Source organism: Gallus gallus, chromosome 2 (assembly GCF_016699485.2).
Source record: "Gallus gallus isolate bGalGal1 chromosome 2, bGalGal1.mat.broiler.GRCg7b, whole genome shotgun sequence".
NCBI lineage: Eukaryota > Metazoa > Chordata > Aves > Galliformes > Phasianidae > Gallus > Gallus gallus.
The window spans coordinates 97,689,040-97,706,048 of record NC_052533.1 but is presented as its reverse complement, the minus strand read 5'-3'; the positions used below and the strand labels follow the sequence as shown (position 1 = coordinate 97,706,048).

General features: G+C 41.4%; 1 protein-coding gene and 1 long non-coding RNA gene across 56 annotated transcripts in view; one reads left to right on the top strand and one right to left on the bottom strand.

Annotated features, from left to right (window-relative positions):
- Positions 1 to 6,428, bottom strand: part of LOC101751084 — a 41,031-nt gene extending 34,603 nt beyond the window's left edge. For 5 of the 6 annotated variants that reach the window (XR_005855189.2, XR_005855190.2, XR_006938595.1 and 2 more), the window contains exon 1: positions 6,271 to 6,428. This is a non-coding gene — a long non-coding RNA (uncharacterized LOC101751084). Of the gene's footprint in view, positions 1 to 133; positions 354 to 6,270 lie in introns of all 6 variants that reach the window. The other variant, XR_006938596.1, reaches the window with a different exon arrangement.
- MOG (myelin oligodendrocyte glycoprotein) overlaps positions 1 to 11,781 on the top strand; it is a 136,738-nt gene extending 124,957 nt beyond the window's left edge. For 45 of the 50 annotated variants that reach the window (XM_046938028.1, XM_046938020.1, XM_046938029.1 and 42 more), the window contains 17 exons: positions 7,495 to 7,624; positions 7,976 to 8,317; positions 8,731 to 8,835; positions 9,160 to 9,180; positions 9,531 to 9,551; positions 9,662 to 9,682; positions 9,787 to 9,807; positions 9,919 to 9,939; positions 10,051 to 10,071; positions 10,183 to 10,203; positions 10,315 to 10,335; positions 10,447 to 10,467; positions 10,579 to 10,710; positions 10,818 to 10,838; positions 10,941 to 10,961; positions 11,073 to 11,093; positions 11,206 to 11,781. In XM_046938028.1, the coding sequence (XP_046793984.1) occupies positions 7,525 to 7,624; positions 7,976 to 8,317; positions 8,731 to 8,835; positions 9,160 to 9,180; positions 9,531 to 9,551; positions 9,662 to 9,682; positions 9,787 to 9,807; positions 9,919 to 9,939; positions 10,051 to 10,071; positions 10,183 to 10,203; positions 10,315 to 10,335; positions 10,447 to 10,467; positions 10,579 to 10,710; positions 10,818 to 10,838; positions 10,941 to 10,961; positions 11,073 to 11,093; positions 11,206 to 11,258 (984 nt within the window). In that variant the 5' untranslated portion in view covers positions 7,495 to 7,524 and the 3' untranslated portion in view covers positions 11,259 to 11,781. Of the gene's footprint in view, positions 1 to 4,489; positions 5,038 to 5,764; positions 5,863 to 7,494; positions 7,625 to 7,975; positions 8,318 to 8,730; positions 8,836 to 9,159; positions 9,181 to 9,530; positions 9,552 to 9,661; positions 9,683 to 9,786; positions 9,808 to 9,918; positions 9,940 to 10,050; positions 10,072 to 10,182; positions 10,204 to 10,314; positions 10,336 to 10,446; positions 10,468 to 10,578; positions 10,711 to 10,817; positions 10,839 to 10,940; positions 10,962 to 11,072; positions 11,094 to 11,205 lie in introns of those variants that run through there. The other 5 variants (XM_046938051.1, XM_046938050.1, XM_046938049.1 and 2 more) reach the window with 2 other exon arrangements.
- Positions 11,782 to 17,009: the final 5,228 nt, after the last annotated feature.

Sequence of the window (17,009 nt, the reverse complement as noted above, 5' to 3'; positions counted from 1 at the left end):
TGGAAAATATTCCTTAGGATGGATAAACTTGAGACAAACTCTTAAATTCATAGAATACGAGAATCACAGAATCATAGGGCTTTAAAGGGACCTCAAGACATCACTGAGTCCAACCCCCTGCTAATGCAGGTACCTCCAGGTAGGTCTTTGAAGAAGTCAAAGTCAGTTCTCCTGAAGTCCAGGGTAGCAATTCTACGTATTGCTTTGCTTCTTCCACACAAGATCTTGAACTCCACCATCTCATGATCACTGCATCCCAAGCTTCCCCCAGCCACCACATCCCTGACCAGCCCTTCTTTGTTAGTAAAAACAAGGTCAAGTAGCACACCCCTCCTCATCAGCTTCTCCATTGCCTGTGTCAGAAAGTTATCATCAATACATTGCAGAAACCGCCTGGACCCTGTGTGCCTGGCCCTGTTTTTTTATCCAGCAAGTATCAGAGTGGTTAGAGTCACCCATGAGAACCATTGCCACAAATAGATCTAAAAGCTTGATCTTTACACTTTGGCCTAAATTCACCTAGGGACTGTTGCCTTGGTTGAAGTATTGGATTAGTCTTGTTTATCTGAAGTAAATTTGTGAATAGGCTCTATGATTAATGAAAGACAAGGAGATGTTCCTATAAAGACCTTTGAAGGATGATCCAGGATTTATACAGAAATTAGACATTAAAAACCTGCCCTCCTGCATACAGTCAGATGCAATGAGATGGGCCGCAACTATGGCTGGATGACTTCATTTGGCTAGATGCAGAAGTACAATCTGTTTATTGAAACGACAAGACATATAGAACAAAGAAAAGGGGCAGAACTCTGTTCTACTTGTTCGTGCAAGTCCCAAAGAACAGAGCCAGGTAAATCAAGGGGATTGTTATGGGACATGGGCTTTTTCTAGCATAATGATAATACCACTCTGTTGTAGTGTTTTTTAATCATCCTAATAAGCCTTCAAGATTTATGTATTCATGTTAAAATTTAGTTTCCTATTAAGGTTACTTAGAGGGAAAAAATGAAGTCTGATCTCATTTCCACCAACTGAATTCTAAGTTGTTATTTCAAAAACATAATTTTGTCCTTATCCTTCCAGACGCATGTTACAGCCCAGGGAAGAATATATATGGCAGACTGTCATATTCTGATGCTATGTCTCATTTCCCTTTATGCTTACCAAGCAGACTTCCTTTTCAGTGAAGGCTGCGGAAAGCATTTTTCTTTCCCTGTGGCCTCTGTCAGAGTTTAAGATCTTAGTGGCATAGATCTGTGAAAAGTGTCTTTCTTGTTGCTGCTTTTTATTCTTCACTAATCAGCATTTTCCTGTCAGATACAGCAATGTAAGTGCAGTCAACTGGCATCAAAAGTAGTGCTGACTGAAGAGTCTGACAAAGCCACAACAGTACAAGAGAGCAAGTCTGCACCCATGCAGAGGTTCAGGCTTTAATGTCCTCACAAACTTAAAGCCAAATATAATAATTCCCCAAACACGGAGGTCTTTAACATATTAGCAGTGAGCAGTCACTCATAAAGAATATAGTTTAGTGTACAACATATGCACTTGTCTCTCGTACCTCTGAGAAGTGCTGCAGGCATGCATACAGTGCATATAACCAGGATTATCCAAGTAACACAAGGGCATAGTGTCTGCTTCCGATGTGCATATGTAGGATATTTGTATAAATAAGAAGCTTGAATGAGCTGCAGTACCAACACCAGTCTTGAATTCTTCCCAGAGTGGCTGAATTGCAAAGCTGAGCAAAAGGAGAGCAAAAAGCTAGCACATCACTTAAACCTAGCTAAGCCCCTACCGTATACATGTCCTGAAGCCTTGTATAAGAAGACACAAGGAGTACATAAACCCTATTTTGGTGTAAATGCAATTTCACATCTGGAGAGGCCAGAATATGAAAAGTCCTTTGATTCAATCTGTTAACGGCTACTAGAGATAAACTGTATATGAAGGCTGCCTTTGAAGATGGAAAAGCTGCTAAGCATGAGCTGTTTTCATTATCTGAATACCTCTGTATGAGTGTGTTTCCTGAGGACAACCCTATTGGGTATCTTGTCTAGGATGTAGCTTTGAGCATATATGCTCAGGTACAAGACAGTATGTTCAAATGTTGCCAATCATCTCCCACCCATCCCATCCTCAGAACTTTATAAGAAGAAACTAGTAAGTCCTTAAAAGTCCAGCTGGCATAGACAGAGAAAAAAATGGAGATGTGGTTCAACATCTCTTCTAGGAAAAGCTTCAGGTGGATCAAATAATGCCAATAAAACAGATTTGCTGGGAGAAGAAAAGTCTTAAATATCTCTCAAACAGCACCTGCTGGCCCTGAATATCATACTAGGATAGCCTTCATTGTATTTTTTCTCCTTAAGAATGTTCCTTCTCAACGTTCTACTTCTTCAAGTAACTCTTGACTCTAACTGCTTCTGCATCTCTAACTGCTTCTCTGCTGCTTGTGCAGACTTTCCACTGACAAATCTGCATTACTTTTCACACCAGCTGAAATAAGTGTTCTCAGGCTGTCTTCTCCGATATCCATCTCAGCAGGATAGCTGAAATAAGCACAACTCAGTAGTTACAGAAATTTCAAGATGCAGAGTGAACATCCTTTAAAAGATCCTATTAAACTTTGAGTTTAAGAGCTTTCCTGTCTGTTACATCACTAGTATGTTAATTCATTTAGTTTTCCTCACTGGAAGAACACAGCAAGCATTAGATGATGGAACGGAAGAAAGCAATTCTTACTACAGTGTTTTCACTGTTTGTCTCTTTTTTTACGTGCTGAGATTAATATGCTGTGGAGAGATTAAAAGGCCAAGATATTTGTGGTTCATCAAAACGGAAGCAGTGATTGGGAAATTTCCTATGTAAACATATCTGCAGGCCAGATTTGCTTAGCATCATCAGAGCAGTACTGCCGTAACACACTTGTTTTCTTTGCATCTTCCTGAACAGTCACACAAACAAAATGAAGGATCTCTTCCAGTATGTATGTACAGTAATCTGAATGATTTCAGTAGACTTTACAATAAACATCTGAAAGGGAAAATCTGGTCTTAAGCCAACATTTTCATGGTAATCCTAACGAAAGACCTCATGATGACCTGAATTAAGATTTAACCCAGAGCCTTGATCCAAACGTTGTCGAATCAGGAGGATATTTTCATCCAAATTTGTGTCAGAATTTGCAGATTGTGATATGTTTGGTTTCTGTAATGAGATGAGTCCCCACATTCAAGGAGTAGGAACCTTTTCTGAAATTCCAGATTCAGAGCTTGGGTCAGTCTCTGCCTGCCTGCCCTGCAGGTCCATCATTGCCTGGCTGCTCTGTTTGTACGTGTGTAAGTGTGGCTTGAATTATTTTTATAACACTGCTTGCTGTAAAGAAATGATAGCTCACTTGTCAAAAACAGCATGTCTATAACATAAGAAATTAATCATTTCATGCTGATTAGCTGCTCTCTGTAGCAGAGATCCAAAGGAAAACAGCAAAATATCCTTTAGTAATGTATTCTTTTGCCATGAACTTTTGAGAGGTGAAGAAAAATTAAATATTTAAGACCACTAGTAGCAATTAAGAATGTCTACTAAATCAATTTTTTTTTTCCAGAAGGAAAAATAGATTATGAAATAATTACCTGGGCTAAAAACTGCATTCCAGAAATCCTTTGATATGTGCTTTCCTTACCAAAGAGTTTGTAAATGACTGTAAATGACTTGTAAATGGCTGTGTCAGTGTAGATTTATATTTCTTGGCAGAAAAAAAAGCCCAGAAGAAAAAAAACCCAACAACCTCCACTCTAATTATAATAAAAATCTAACTACCAGCTTACTGGAGGGGATCTTAACATGAAACATCTAAATATTGAAGTAGAATAGCATTATAATGGTGATGTGATAGGGCTGGACAATTGGCATGGCTTACTGGAAGCTCTCGTGTAACCTTAGCGTACTGTTGAACTGAGATAATCAAGTCCTAAAAAATCAATCCAAGACTGTTGAGATGTTGGAATAGAACTCCTTGTGAAGAGAGTCACAGAGGAGAGGAGTGAAAAAGCCCACAGCAGTCAGGTTGGAACTAGCTGACATAAGAGTTCCCTTCCAACCCAAATTGTTCTATGATTCTATGCCTGCTTCTATGATTGTGTGGTTCTATGATATGTAGTATGTAAACACAACCCCAGCACAGTGGCATTCCATCACAGGTGGGCATCTTTAGATGAAAAAAAATGGTGACTTCCCTGTTTCTGTCTCTGAGAGACTTTCAGTGGTACTTCAGTGTTGCAGAGAAGCACATTTGTTCAAGCCTACTTGTCTTTGTGGAGGAGCAACTGAACCCCATAACCCCATTATGTTATAGTTCTTTCTTTTTTTATTTTTTTCTATTCTGCCTTTTTTGTCTATTTGTTTCCATAGTAGCAAAAAAAAAAAAAAAAAAAAAAAAAAAAAATCTAATATAAAATCAAGGAAAGAGACGATTTTCACTGCCAGAATCCAGTTCATGATGTACTGTGATATATTTTTGACAGCTGAACCTGAACCTGTTTCATAAAGGATGGATACATTTGAGGTGAATGATAAAATTGGGAATTTTATTTATACCTTTCATAAGGAGCCACTTGAGCAGGGTTTAATGTGCTTTATTTTGATAGCTCTGTGCTCCAGCATAGAGAAAATGTTTAGACACGAACCACTGCATATCCAAAACACGATGGTAACTGCAGAGTACACAATTAAGAATCTTCTACTTCTCTAAACTGCACTGCGATTTAGCTCAAGGTTATGTAACACGGGATGATACCATTTCTGTTTAGCACCACCCTACATTGCTTTGTAATATGCGTTCAGATGGAGCCCTCTTGTGTTTGCTGTGTTTCCTTACAACATCCATTAAACCCAAGAGCTATTTCATTGGTATGCATTCACAAGACAAAACTCCAGAAGGGACAACCAAGCTTCTCTCCTCTGGCCTTTACAAAATATTCTGTTGGATATTGCATCAAGAGACGTTTGGTTTTGTTTTGAAGATGACAAGTGAGAAAGAATTAACTACTAGCTCTGTCGTTGTTACTTAAAATCATAGTATCATACAATAACCCAAGTTGGTAGGGACCCATAAGGATCCTTGAGTCCAACTCCTGGATCCACACACAACCACCCAAAATTCAAGCTCTGTGTCACAGAGTGTTGTGCAAACACTTCTTGAACACCATTAAGCTCAGTGCCATGACCACTGCTGGTCATGGGAGACTGGGAGACTGTTCCAGTGCTTGACCAGCCCCCAGTTAAGAACCTTTTCCTAAAATCCAACCTGACCCTCCCCTGACACAGCTACATGCGTTCCCTCATGTTCTGTCACTGTCACCAGAGAGAGGAGTTCAGCATCTGCCAAACTTCATTGTTTGATAGTAACCACTGTAAAGAACAAGAGCTTAGTTGTTACTATGAGTATTGCTTGCTTATGATTTATCCCTGCATGCTTTCCATATTGATATTCAAAACTTGGCTAGAAACAGTCCTTAGCAGCCTGCTAGAGCTGACCCTGCATGGGTCATGGAATGTTGGACAAGACCCTCTTGAGAGTTGCCTCTCAACCTCAATGGCTCTTTGATTTTATAATTCTGCAACAACTACCACATATGATTTTGAATCATCTGGGTGATTTTCAAAATGACAGGGGAATATGTGGTATCCCATAATGTCTTTTAAACTTATTCCGGAACCACAGGCAAAGTGACTTAAAATTTTGCTTTTCTTTCAGCTTCTGCCTCTGCTTCTTATCCAACTCTGCAGAAAAGATCACATGGCCTGCGCACCACCGTGTGCTTCTGTTTTATTTCTGCAGTCTTTAAACCATCTGTAAGAATACATCTATTTATTTTTGTAGTACTTCTATAGGACACCTTTACTCTAAGAAGAGTGAAGAAAGCAGCCTCTAGGTGAAGGACCAAAATTAAAACCAGAAGAAAAATGTAACAGTGGAGAAAAGAGAGAGGACGGTGTAGAAAAGGTAGAATGTAGAATAGAAATGCATAAATGTGAGGCACAATGCTGCTCTGAAATACTGTGGGAAGGAAAGGTATGTAAGAAGCACATCCATCACAGGGAAGATCTGACACAAAGAACTGTAGGGAAACACTATCCTAAGATACCTTTTCTCCCCTGTAAATGCATCTGTAGATTTTATTAATAATGTAGGTATGCAGGGGAAGCAGATCTGTAAGAATGGTGATTGTTGAGCAGGCTTAAGGAGAAAAAAATACTTACATTTTGCCGTTTAAAGGAGAATTAGGTAGTTGGTTCACTTAATCGTAGAATCATAGAACGGCCTGAGTTGAAAAGGACCTCAAAGATCATGTAGTTCCAACCCCCCTGCTGTGGGCAGGGCTGCAAACCAGCAGAGCAGGCTGCTGAGAGCCACATCCAGCCTGGCCTTGAACGCCTCCAGCAATGGGGCACCCAGAGTCTCTCTGGGCAACCTGTTCCAGTGCGTCACCACCCTGTGAGGCCGTGAGAACTTGCTGTCAAGTAAAGATAAGAGAGCAGGACAGATGTCTTGTTGATAAAGATAAGGAAGCAAAACAGATGCTTCAGCTCAACACAACACCAGCAGAGGCTGATTTAGGCAGCCCCCCGACCCCCTTAAAGGTTAGAAGTTCACAGCAAGGAAGACTTTGAGCCTTTGTGAGGACAACTACTAGCCTTCATGCAACGACCACCAGATGGGGCCCAGAGACCCTCCACGCATTTTATGATGCATGCTCAGAAGGGTGGGATGATATGCAACCAATTTCTTGGAAATGTAATTAATATGTATACACTATGCTTACAAATAAGCAGTTGCTGCTCCCCTTGGGGTGCATGTTCAGTGGAGAGATCCCCCGTGCACCCAGTGCTCTATTGAAGCAATTCCTTCTTGACATAACTCACTGGTGTGTCAAGTTACTCTGTTGGATTTCCCAGCTTCAATTGTTTCCATTCCTCTCAGTCCCTGAGGTCCCCTCCTCCTGTCTGACTGCTGGAGGGTGAATGGTCATGCCATTCCTGCACCCCTGCCTGCACCCCCTGCCTGTGTTATCTGCCACACCAGGCGCTTCCAACACACCATGCCCTGTTTTCCTGTTCCATTTGCCGCACTCCCTGGGCCCCCCCTTAATACACACTCGGGGGGGGCGAGGGGGGGACAATGCCAGCACTCTTCCCTCTGCCCACCCTTCTCAGAGTGACTGCACCACCAGAGAGGACAGCCAGAAGGTCTGCACTGCTCTCCTTCAGCTTCTTAGAGCTCCTTTTTGGTGGGTTTTGGCTGCGATTTGGACCCTCTAAGAACAGTCCCTTGGCGTGAGACTGCTGCAAAGCTGATCCACTCGAGCTCTCTTCTATAATTTCTTCCTTCATATTCTTCCTGAACTTTTCCCCTGTCTTCTTTCCAAATCTTCCTCATCTTCCATCATCTCCCTCTGATCTTCTTCCTCTGTCTTCTTTCCCCAGCTTCTTCCCCTCTCCTCTTCTCCAGCACAGATGTGGTTCGTATCAGGCTGCAAACAGTCCAGTTTCGCCCTCCCCTGGAGGACCCTCCTGGCTTACCTCGTGGCTCTCAACCTCCTCTGTCCAGGATCAGGTAGGGGTCCTGTGGAGCCGCTGTGTCTGGCAGAGGTGTTGCTGTGGGGCAGGGACACAGCCATGGGGCAGGGAGGACCCAAGCCCAGCACCCAGCCCCGGTAGGGTTTCACTTTCGCTTCAGTTATTTCATGAAATACGGTTATTTTGGGTAGAATTTCTGTCTTTTATTCACCTCCACCACTTATTGTAAGAGGGCTCCCACCCCTAGAATTCCTTCTCCACTCCCTCTTGCTCCCTCTCCTGTTGTTTTCGATGGGATGGAGTACGAACCAACTCTCCCCCTGCCCCATGCCCCCACATTAACGCAGGCACCATCTCACCTTCTCTCCATGCCTTTCTCATTGCCCAGCCAAGCTCAGGGTGGTGGCATTGAACTTCCCTGTCACTGCCACTGTGGGACAGGATGTCGTGCTGCACTGCCACTTGTCCCCTTGCAAGGATGCTCGGAGCTTGGACATCAGATGGATCCAGCACCGGTCCTCTGGTCTTGTGCACCACTACCAAAATGGAGAGGACCTGGAACAGATGGAGGAATATAAAGGGAGGACAGAACTGCTCAGGGACGGTCTCTCTGATGGAAATCTGTATTTGCACATTACTGCAGTGAGCTCCTCCGATAGCGGCTCATATATGTGCACTGTGCAAGATGATGGCGGCTATGTAGAAGCTATGGTGAACCTGCAGGTATCAGGTCAGTGGCTGGGGTGACACCTCCATGTGTTTCTGAGTTTGTGTGTCCCACCCCGACCTCTGTCTATCCTCATCCTCATGTCCATCAGTGGAGAGCTGAAGGACACGAGCCTTTGAAAAAGGTCGGGGCTGAATTGTTCCATGAAATGCCTGACTTCGAGCGGGTGCATTGTGTGATTTGGGGATGGATATGCATGGATGAGGTGATTTCATTGGGTTTCTTTGATGGGTTTCTTCATGTCTCAGTGGCAGAGGGCACAGTCTGCTGAGTAGCTCCTCCACCTGTGCCAATCTGAGAACACTGCCATTGTGCATCAGTGCTCCCTGGTTGCTGCCCCTTTGGATTCTGTGATCTTCCAAGTCTGAGTCTTGCTTTTCCACATATGGGAATGTAAAAGTAATCCTTTTTTCCAGATCCCTTTTCCCATATTGTCCATCCCTGGAAGGTGGCTCTGGCTGTGGTCCTCACACTTTTGTTTGCGTCATTCGTCATCATTGTTTTTCTCCATAGAAAGCAAGGTGAGCTGAGAGTGGAGGGGATAGTGCACAGGGAGCTATTCTGCAGTTACGGGGATGGTTGGGGTGGTGCTGAGCTCTTGTCCATGGAGGTACACGGGAGGAGGAAGGGAGATTTTTTCCTCAGATTCACAGTGGTCATTAAATAACATTTGCCTTTTCTTTTTTAATGGGGACTGAAGGAAGGGGAAAAAGAAAAAGAGTATAGGTGAGAAGACAGGAATGTGGCTGGATCATGGGGCATGTGGAAAGGTCTAGAACCTCTTGAGACATCACCAGAAACCAGGTAGCCCTGCTGACCACCTCTTTCTCCGCTTTGTTTTTCAGCGGCACAGACCAAAAATCTGAGTGAGTCCTTCCAGCCCCTTCCACAACCAAAGTTCCTTTAATGGAACTGACAGAAGACTGGAGAGTCCTAGGTTTATGTGATGTCTTGGGGCCTTGGGATGAGTTGGGGCCTTGGGATATGCTGGGTACATGGGATGTATCTGGACCATGGGATGCATCGATCCTAGTTGATCCACTAGCAAAAATCTTTCTCAGTACATTCCTTCCTATGGGTTTAATTCCTTCTAGGGGCCAAAGTGATCATTTGCCACTTAACAAAACAAAAAGATTTGGGGTGTAGGCATGAGAGCAGCCATGGGATGAGAATACATTCCCTCTGATCATGCATTTCCCTTGCTTCTATTTTGCAGAGATAAAAGATGCAGTGTTGGGTAAGTTTCCTTCCCCAAACTGAGGGAATACAGGGTATCCCCATGGCAGTAGCCATGGGATGAACAGCTGTCCCGTCTGACTATGCACTGCTTTTCTCTTTCTTTTCCAGAGGAACTACCTGTGATATTGGGTGAGTATCCCGTCGCAATTTTTTTTTTTTAAATGTTCTGCCCGTGTGAGCCATGGGATGAGATGTTTCTCTCACCATGTGTTGCTTTTCTCTTTCTTTTCCAGTGAAAAAAATTGAAGAATTTGGTGAGTCTTCTTCCCTGAACCAAAGGAATATGGGCCTTACTAGGGAATGACAACATGTCCCATCTCATCATGTGTTGATTTTTCTTTTTTTTTTTTTCTCTTTCTTTGCAGAGAAAGAGAATTCACAATTGAGTAAGTTGCATTCACTAAACTGAGGGCATTTGGGGTCTTCCCATGGGATCAGCCATGGGATGATAACCTGACCCTTTCTCATCATGCACTTCTTATTTGTTTCCTCTGCAGAGAAACAAGTTGCAGAACTGGGTGAGTCTCCCCTCCCAAATAAAAAAAAAAAGGGGGGGGGAGGTCTGCCTGTGTGAGCCATGGGATGAGATGTTTCTCTCACCATGTGCTGCTTTTCTCTTTCTTTTCCAGTGGAACAAATTGAAGAATTTGGTGAGTCTTCTTCCCTGAACCAAAGGAATATGGGCCTTACTAGGGAATGACAACATGTCCCATCTCATCATGTGTTGATTTTTCTTTTTTTTTTTTTCTCTTTCTTTGCAGAGAAAGAGAATTCACAATTGAGTAAGTTGCATTCACTAAACTGAGGGGATTTGAGGTCTTTCCATGGGATCAGCCATGGGATGATAACCTGACCCTTTCTCATCATGCACTTCTTATTTGTTTCCTCTGCAGAGAAACAAGTTGCAGAACTGGGTGAGTCTCCCATCCCAAATAAAAAAAAAAAGGGGGAGGGAGGTCTGCCTGTGTGAGCCATGGGATGAGATGTTTCTCTCACCACGTGCTGCTTTTCTCTTTCTTTTCCAGTGGAACAAATTGAAGAATTTGGTGAGTCTTCTTCCCTGAACCAAAGGAATATGGGCCTTACCAGGGAATGTGTTGATTTTTCCTTTTTTTTTTTTTTTTCTTTCTTTGCAGAGAAAGAGAATTCACAATTGAGTAAGTTGCATTCACTAAACTGAGGGAATTTGGGGTCTTTCCAAGGGATTACTTATGGGACAAAATATCCCCTCTGACCATGCACTGCTTTTCTCTTTCTTTTCCAGAGGAACATTATATGAAGATGGGTGAGTCTCTCCTCCCAAATTAAAAACGCTGGGGTTTTCTTGTGGGAGCTGTGGGATGAGATGTTCTGCTCATCACACATTGTTTCTGATTTTCCTTTGCAGTTTTAAGTGCTGCAGATCTGAGTAAGTCCCCCTCCCTATACTGAAGGAATTTGGGGTCTTCCCATGTGATCAGGCATGGGATGATAATCTGACCCTTTCTCATCATGCACTTCTTATTTGTTTCCTTTGCAGAGAAACAAGTTGCAGAACTGGGTGAGTCGTTCCTCCAATATTAAAAAAAAAGGGGTTCTGCCTTTGCAATCTGTGGAACGAGACATTCCTCTCATAATGTGTTACTTTTCTTTTTCAATGGAACAAACTAAAGAATTGGGTGAGTCTTCCCCAAACCAAAGGAATATGGGATTTCCCACGGGATGACAAGCTGTCCCTCCTCAGCTTCCGTTGCTTTTCTCTTTCTTTTCCTGGAAAACAATTTGAAGAATCAGATTGAGAAATGAATTGTGCCTCGCAGTAACCACAGGTTTCAAGCTTACTAGACTACTGATTGCATAGGACATCAAAACCCTGATAACTTGAAGCAGGCAATGAAAACCACAAGGGGAACAAGACGAGCTAGTGTTTACATTGAGTGAGAACACCTGCATTTTTGTGACCAAAAATTGCATGAAGGGCTACCGAACAGAGGATGCATGAACTCCAACTCATATTCAGCTGGAATAAAGAAACCACATAAGGAAGAAAATGGGTTGAAGATGGAGTTCCTGGAAGAGACAGAAATTTTGGGAAATAGTATGATCATCTATCAAGCTTCATAGAAATCTAATGAATATGTAATGCTTTTGGAAACACAAGCATGCATATCGAAGCAAAGACAGAAAACTGCTTTGGGTGTTAATCCCATTGTCTCTCATAATATAATAAAGAATTTCTAAAGAATCGATTACTGATTGTTATCAGTTATTGGGCATTTGGTTCCACAAAACAGGATGTCTTCATCCTTGAACTGAAGGAATGTGGGGTCTGGCTATTGGATAACAAGCTGACCCTTCTCACCATGCATTGTTTTTCCAGAGGAAAAAGTCTTCCTCCAGGAAGCTCTCTCAGCTGCAATTCTGGAAATAAAAATTGAGAACCAGCCCTACTTCCCTAAATTACTTTCCAACGTGAACAGTAAGTATAAGAAACATTGTTTTTTCATGGTAGCTTTGATTCCCCCAGCTCAGAGTCTTCCCCCATCTGCTTTTAGAGAAGATGCCATTGAAGACAATAGCATTAAAGATAGGTCAATATGCTCACTGTAATTGTTTTTTATTTACCATGAGAAAGATTTTAACTGCTTAACTGCGGACAGCCCAAAGATAGGTTAACCTGATCTTTAAAATTACTTTTGCATAACACTGAGCATTGTCTTGAGAAAACTACCTCTGAGTTCTGTCCTACGTGGCTCACAGTAATAAACTACAAATTCCATATATCAAATTGGGTCAAAAATCAAAGTCAGAGATTTTATCAAAATAAGTAACACAGAAACAAAAGGAAACTGAACTCATTGTAACTATTCAGCTTTATGGGACTCAGATAAAAAAAAAACTTAATATAAGTGTAGGGAAAAAAATATAACTTGGAAAATATTGTAGCAAAGGAAATTGTATGTTTGGTAAAGTTTATCTGTATTACAAAGAAAAATGCTGGAGAGATGACAACTAACTATTCTGAATGATCCAAGTCAGTTACTCTCCTCTAAATGTTGGCCACCAGCTCACAAGTGCTGCTTATCCTGCAGTAGCAGTTTGTAACTACCACACAAGTGACTAAGTATTTCTCATTGCCCATGTTCACAGTTGCAGCATCACAGGTAAATGCAGTGCTGGCAAACAAAAGCATGATCTAAAGAATAATTAAAATAATAGAAAAGAGTAAGTCATTCAAATAAACAACAGTGAATAAGCAGATAAATGCATGATAATCATTCATTTGAAATGTTCAAATAGAGCAAGCTCAGTGTACTTCAGAGATCTGATGGACTTATGTCAAATATATTGCTTCATGTTCCATTGAGAAAATATACGCAAAGCAAAAGCCTGTACAAAAACATAGAGATACGCTTGATGTTTTTTGCTTCAGTAAGATGGCTAGGTTAAGGCCTTACTTCCTTCTCCTTGTTGCCCCAACAGTATTTCTTCTTCTTCTTCTTCTTCTTCTTCTTCTTCTTCGTCTTCTTCGTCTTCTTCTTCTTCTTCTTCTTCTTCTTCTTCTCCTTCTTCTTCGTCTTCTTCTTCGTCTTCTTCTTCGTCTTCTTCTTCTTGTTCTTCGTCTTCTTCTTCTTCTTCTTCTTCTTCTTCGTCTTCTTCTTCTTCTTCTTCGTCTTCTTCTTCTTCTTCTTCTTCTTCTTCTTCTTCTTCTTCTTCTTCTTCTTCTTCTTCTTCTTTGTCTTCTTCTTCTTCTTCTTCTTCGTCTTCTTCTTCTTCTTCTTCGTCTTCTTCTTCGTCTTCTTCTTCGTCTTCTTCGTCTTCTTCTTCTTCTTCTTCGTCTTCTTCTTCTTCTTCTTCTTCTTCATCTTCTTCTTCGTCTTCTTCTTCTTCTTCTTCGTCTTCTTCTTCGTCTTCTTCTTCATCTTCTTCGTCTTCTTCTTCGTCTTCTTCTTCTTCTTCGTCTTCTTCTTCTTCTTCTTCTTCTTCTTCTTCTTCTTCGTCTTCTTCTTCTTCGTCTTCTTCTTCGTCTTCTTCTTCTTCTTCTCTTTAATAGACATTACTACTCATCTATGATCAGTCTGGATACATAAGTGTTTTTCCCATAATCTGTTTTCAATACAAACTGTTCGCTATTGTTTGCCAGTATAATTTTTTTCAGTCTAGCTGGAAGTATCCAGATGTGACTGGATTGTGATGATACAGGGTACCTACCATGTGCAATCACAAAATGAAAGAGCAACAAAGTCCCAAGGAGATTCCACCCTAACGAAGAAAACTAAATCTGTTTAATTCCATTATAGAGGTAAGGTACTGAAATATCCAGACATTAAATAATTTCACAAGGACTGTTTGGGAAGTATCTAGAAAAGCAAGAAATTGAACACAGATTCCCACAGTTCAGCCTCAGAATCATCCCTGGGCATTCTTTTTTGAGTGGTTTACTGGAAGAGAAATATTAGCTCTGGCAGGAAAATGGAGTGAAATGTCAGTTGTCTGCCTAGAATTAAAAAAAATATATATTCTTATGAAAGGAAATTAATAAAAAAGACTTAAATGCAGGCAATAGGTTAGAGTTGAGTCTAATAGGAACGTACACTATGAATGCTGCTTCCAACACTTCTCAACAGTATTTCAAAGGTTCATATTAACCAGGGACCAATGCAAGCCAGAGAACATGTCTAATTAAAGAAACCCATTGCATTCTTCTTATAGTTTTTAATAGCATTCATTCTCAGGTTGGAGGGGTTTGACTTTTTATAAAAGATGGAAATTTCAGTCACTTGAGTGACCTGAAGGCATTTTTCTGTGGTCCAGAGGCAGTTCTAAATGAGCTTTTATTACCTTTGTCTAGGTACTATCATTTGATCTACAGACATAGGAGATGTACAAGTCTGCACACCACTTAAGCAAGTAGAATCCTGTTATGAAATTCTCCTTCAATATTTCTAAAGCCCTCTTAACATTATATTGGAGACTAAGGATTACCAGCTTTAACAGAGCAAAATGATCTGAAAGGTTTATTTTCTTTACCTTTGATGCTTATATTGTCAACAACAGAGCTTCACTCCTCAGTCAGCCAGGTTGCCCATGAATTGACTTCAGCAGACTAGGAAGCCTTAAACAGCATACCCACATGATGGCTGCCACAATATTTTTGTTAATCAGCTCTTTTAAAAACGATCCTTGTAAAAGTGAACAGTTTAGGTTGTTGCTGACATACTATTGGCAGCATGATAATAATGTATATATATAACAATTTGGAGTGGGAGAATTGGCTTGGAGACAAATAGGCTCTTAATATAAGTTATCTAATGAATGGTGTCATGAGGTAGGATGTTCAGATATATGACCAAAGTAATTAATCTCAGAAAGCATTTTACACTGAGGAATAAAATGCTGTATGTTGGAGGAATTAAGCAGATGTTATAATATCTCCATGCTATCATGCAGAACAAAACCTAGCAGCTGTGTATGCCATGAAAATGAACTTAATTAAGGAGACCACTAGCGGTGCCTCTGTCAGTATCAAAATACTAACACAATTCAGGCATATTTCATAAGAGAATGCTTCCCAGCGTCTTCTACTCAGAATTGCACTCCTGGCTCAAAAGCAGTCAGGTAGGATGCCAGAGCAGCCACATGTACTTTTCTGAAGCAGACTTTTAGGCTAACCCTAGCAGGCAGCTAAGCACCACAAAGCAGCTTTCTCTTTCCACTCAGAGGGATGGGAAAGAGAATCAGAAGAGCAGAAGTGAAAAAATCTGTGAGCTGAGGTAAATGCAGTTCAAAATGCAGATAGAGCAAAAGTCATGCACACAAGCAAAGCAATACAAGAAATTCGTTTGCTATTTTCCATTGGCAGGCAGACATTCAACCACATCCAGGAAAGCAGGGCTCATCATGCATAACAATTTTTGGAGAAGACAAACATCATCACTCTGAACATCACCCCTCCTTCTTACCCCCAGCTTTAATTGCTGAGCACAATACCATATGGCATGGGGCATTGCTTTGGCCAGTCTGAGTCAGCTGTCTCATTTCTGACCCCTCCCAGCTCCTTGTGCCCCCCAGCTCCTTGCTGGCAGGGCAACGTGAGGAACAGGAAAGTTCCTGGCTCTAGGTAAGCACTGCTCTGCAATAATTAAACCATTGGTGTGTCATCAGCTTTGTTTGGGTCACAAATCCAAAATGGCACTATACTAGGTACCATGAAAAAAATTAACACTATCACAGATAAAACCTGTTTGTACACTAAGGAAGATGACATTGACAAAACTTTAAGCTAAATACAAGGTGTCTCTTTTCAATCTTCTGCAAATGTTGGTTAAAGAATGCAAAGCTATGCAGTCAATAGAAGAGATCAAAAGCCTGGGCAGAATTATTGGTTTTATTGGAAATTCGTTATCAAGCCATTGAAGAGGAAACTCCTGACACTTGGCTTCTCACTTCTCCCATTCATGGTGATAGAGTAGAAGCTCGCATCTGGAAGAGCCATTTGTTATGTTTTGGCAATCCTGTAGAAAACTGGAAAAAGTTGATCACGTTTCAAAACCATGAAAACCGTTATGTTTTCCTGCCTCTGTTCTGGGATGTATTTCAAACATTATTTCAGTGATAGACTGAAGGATACATGCTCCTGTTGTTACAAACACCACTTGATTTGCAGAATAACGATACATCTCAAATGTCATTTTTCATGTTATTTTCAATGCAGCACTGAGCAAGGACTTCACATCTTGTGGATCAACTGCTGCTAAGTAGTGAAAGAAACATCAACAGCCATTAACCAATGAGAGAAAAAAGAGTGAGGGTCTGATATGAAAGCCCTCTGTGGAAAATGCTATAGAAAGAAGGGGAGAGGAGACAAATGAGATAAGTTTCCTGAGGTTCTGTGAAAGCTGGAGCAGAAAAAGTGTCATGTCTGTAAATGATGTTTGTACCCTCCTGAGACCCTCTTTGTGCTGATGTGACCGCCCAGTAAACTATGAGGGAACAGAGTCAGCTAAGAAATGACCTACCAAAAAACGTGCAGTAGCAGTGCATAGCAGTGGTGGCTGTGAATACTCTTGTGTGATGAAGGCTGGATGATAACAAAGCTACAGTAGTGACACCAAAAGAAATATGCACCAAACTATGAGAGGCTCCATATCCCTTAAAGATGTTGACAAAACTGGCTTTGTTGAACAAGACCTTCAGTATGAATGTATTATTTTGAAGCATGGCTCTTTATTTCCTACTTTTCTTTTTTTTTCCTATGGCCAGATCAGTTCTCCCATACAGGTCATAACGTGGCTACACAGGTAGCTACTGGCTCATGGGCAAAGGCAGCAGGAAATAGAAATGGAACTTAGCATATGGTCAGTGGCAACCAGGGTGGAGCATAGCAGATGCAGACAACAACATGTTTTCTATGTATTTGCACTGATGTATGTGGAAGGAACAGCCTTGTTTCCCATGAAAACAAGATGTTAACTGT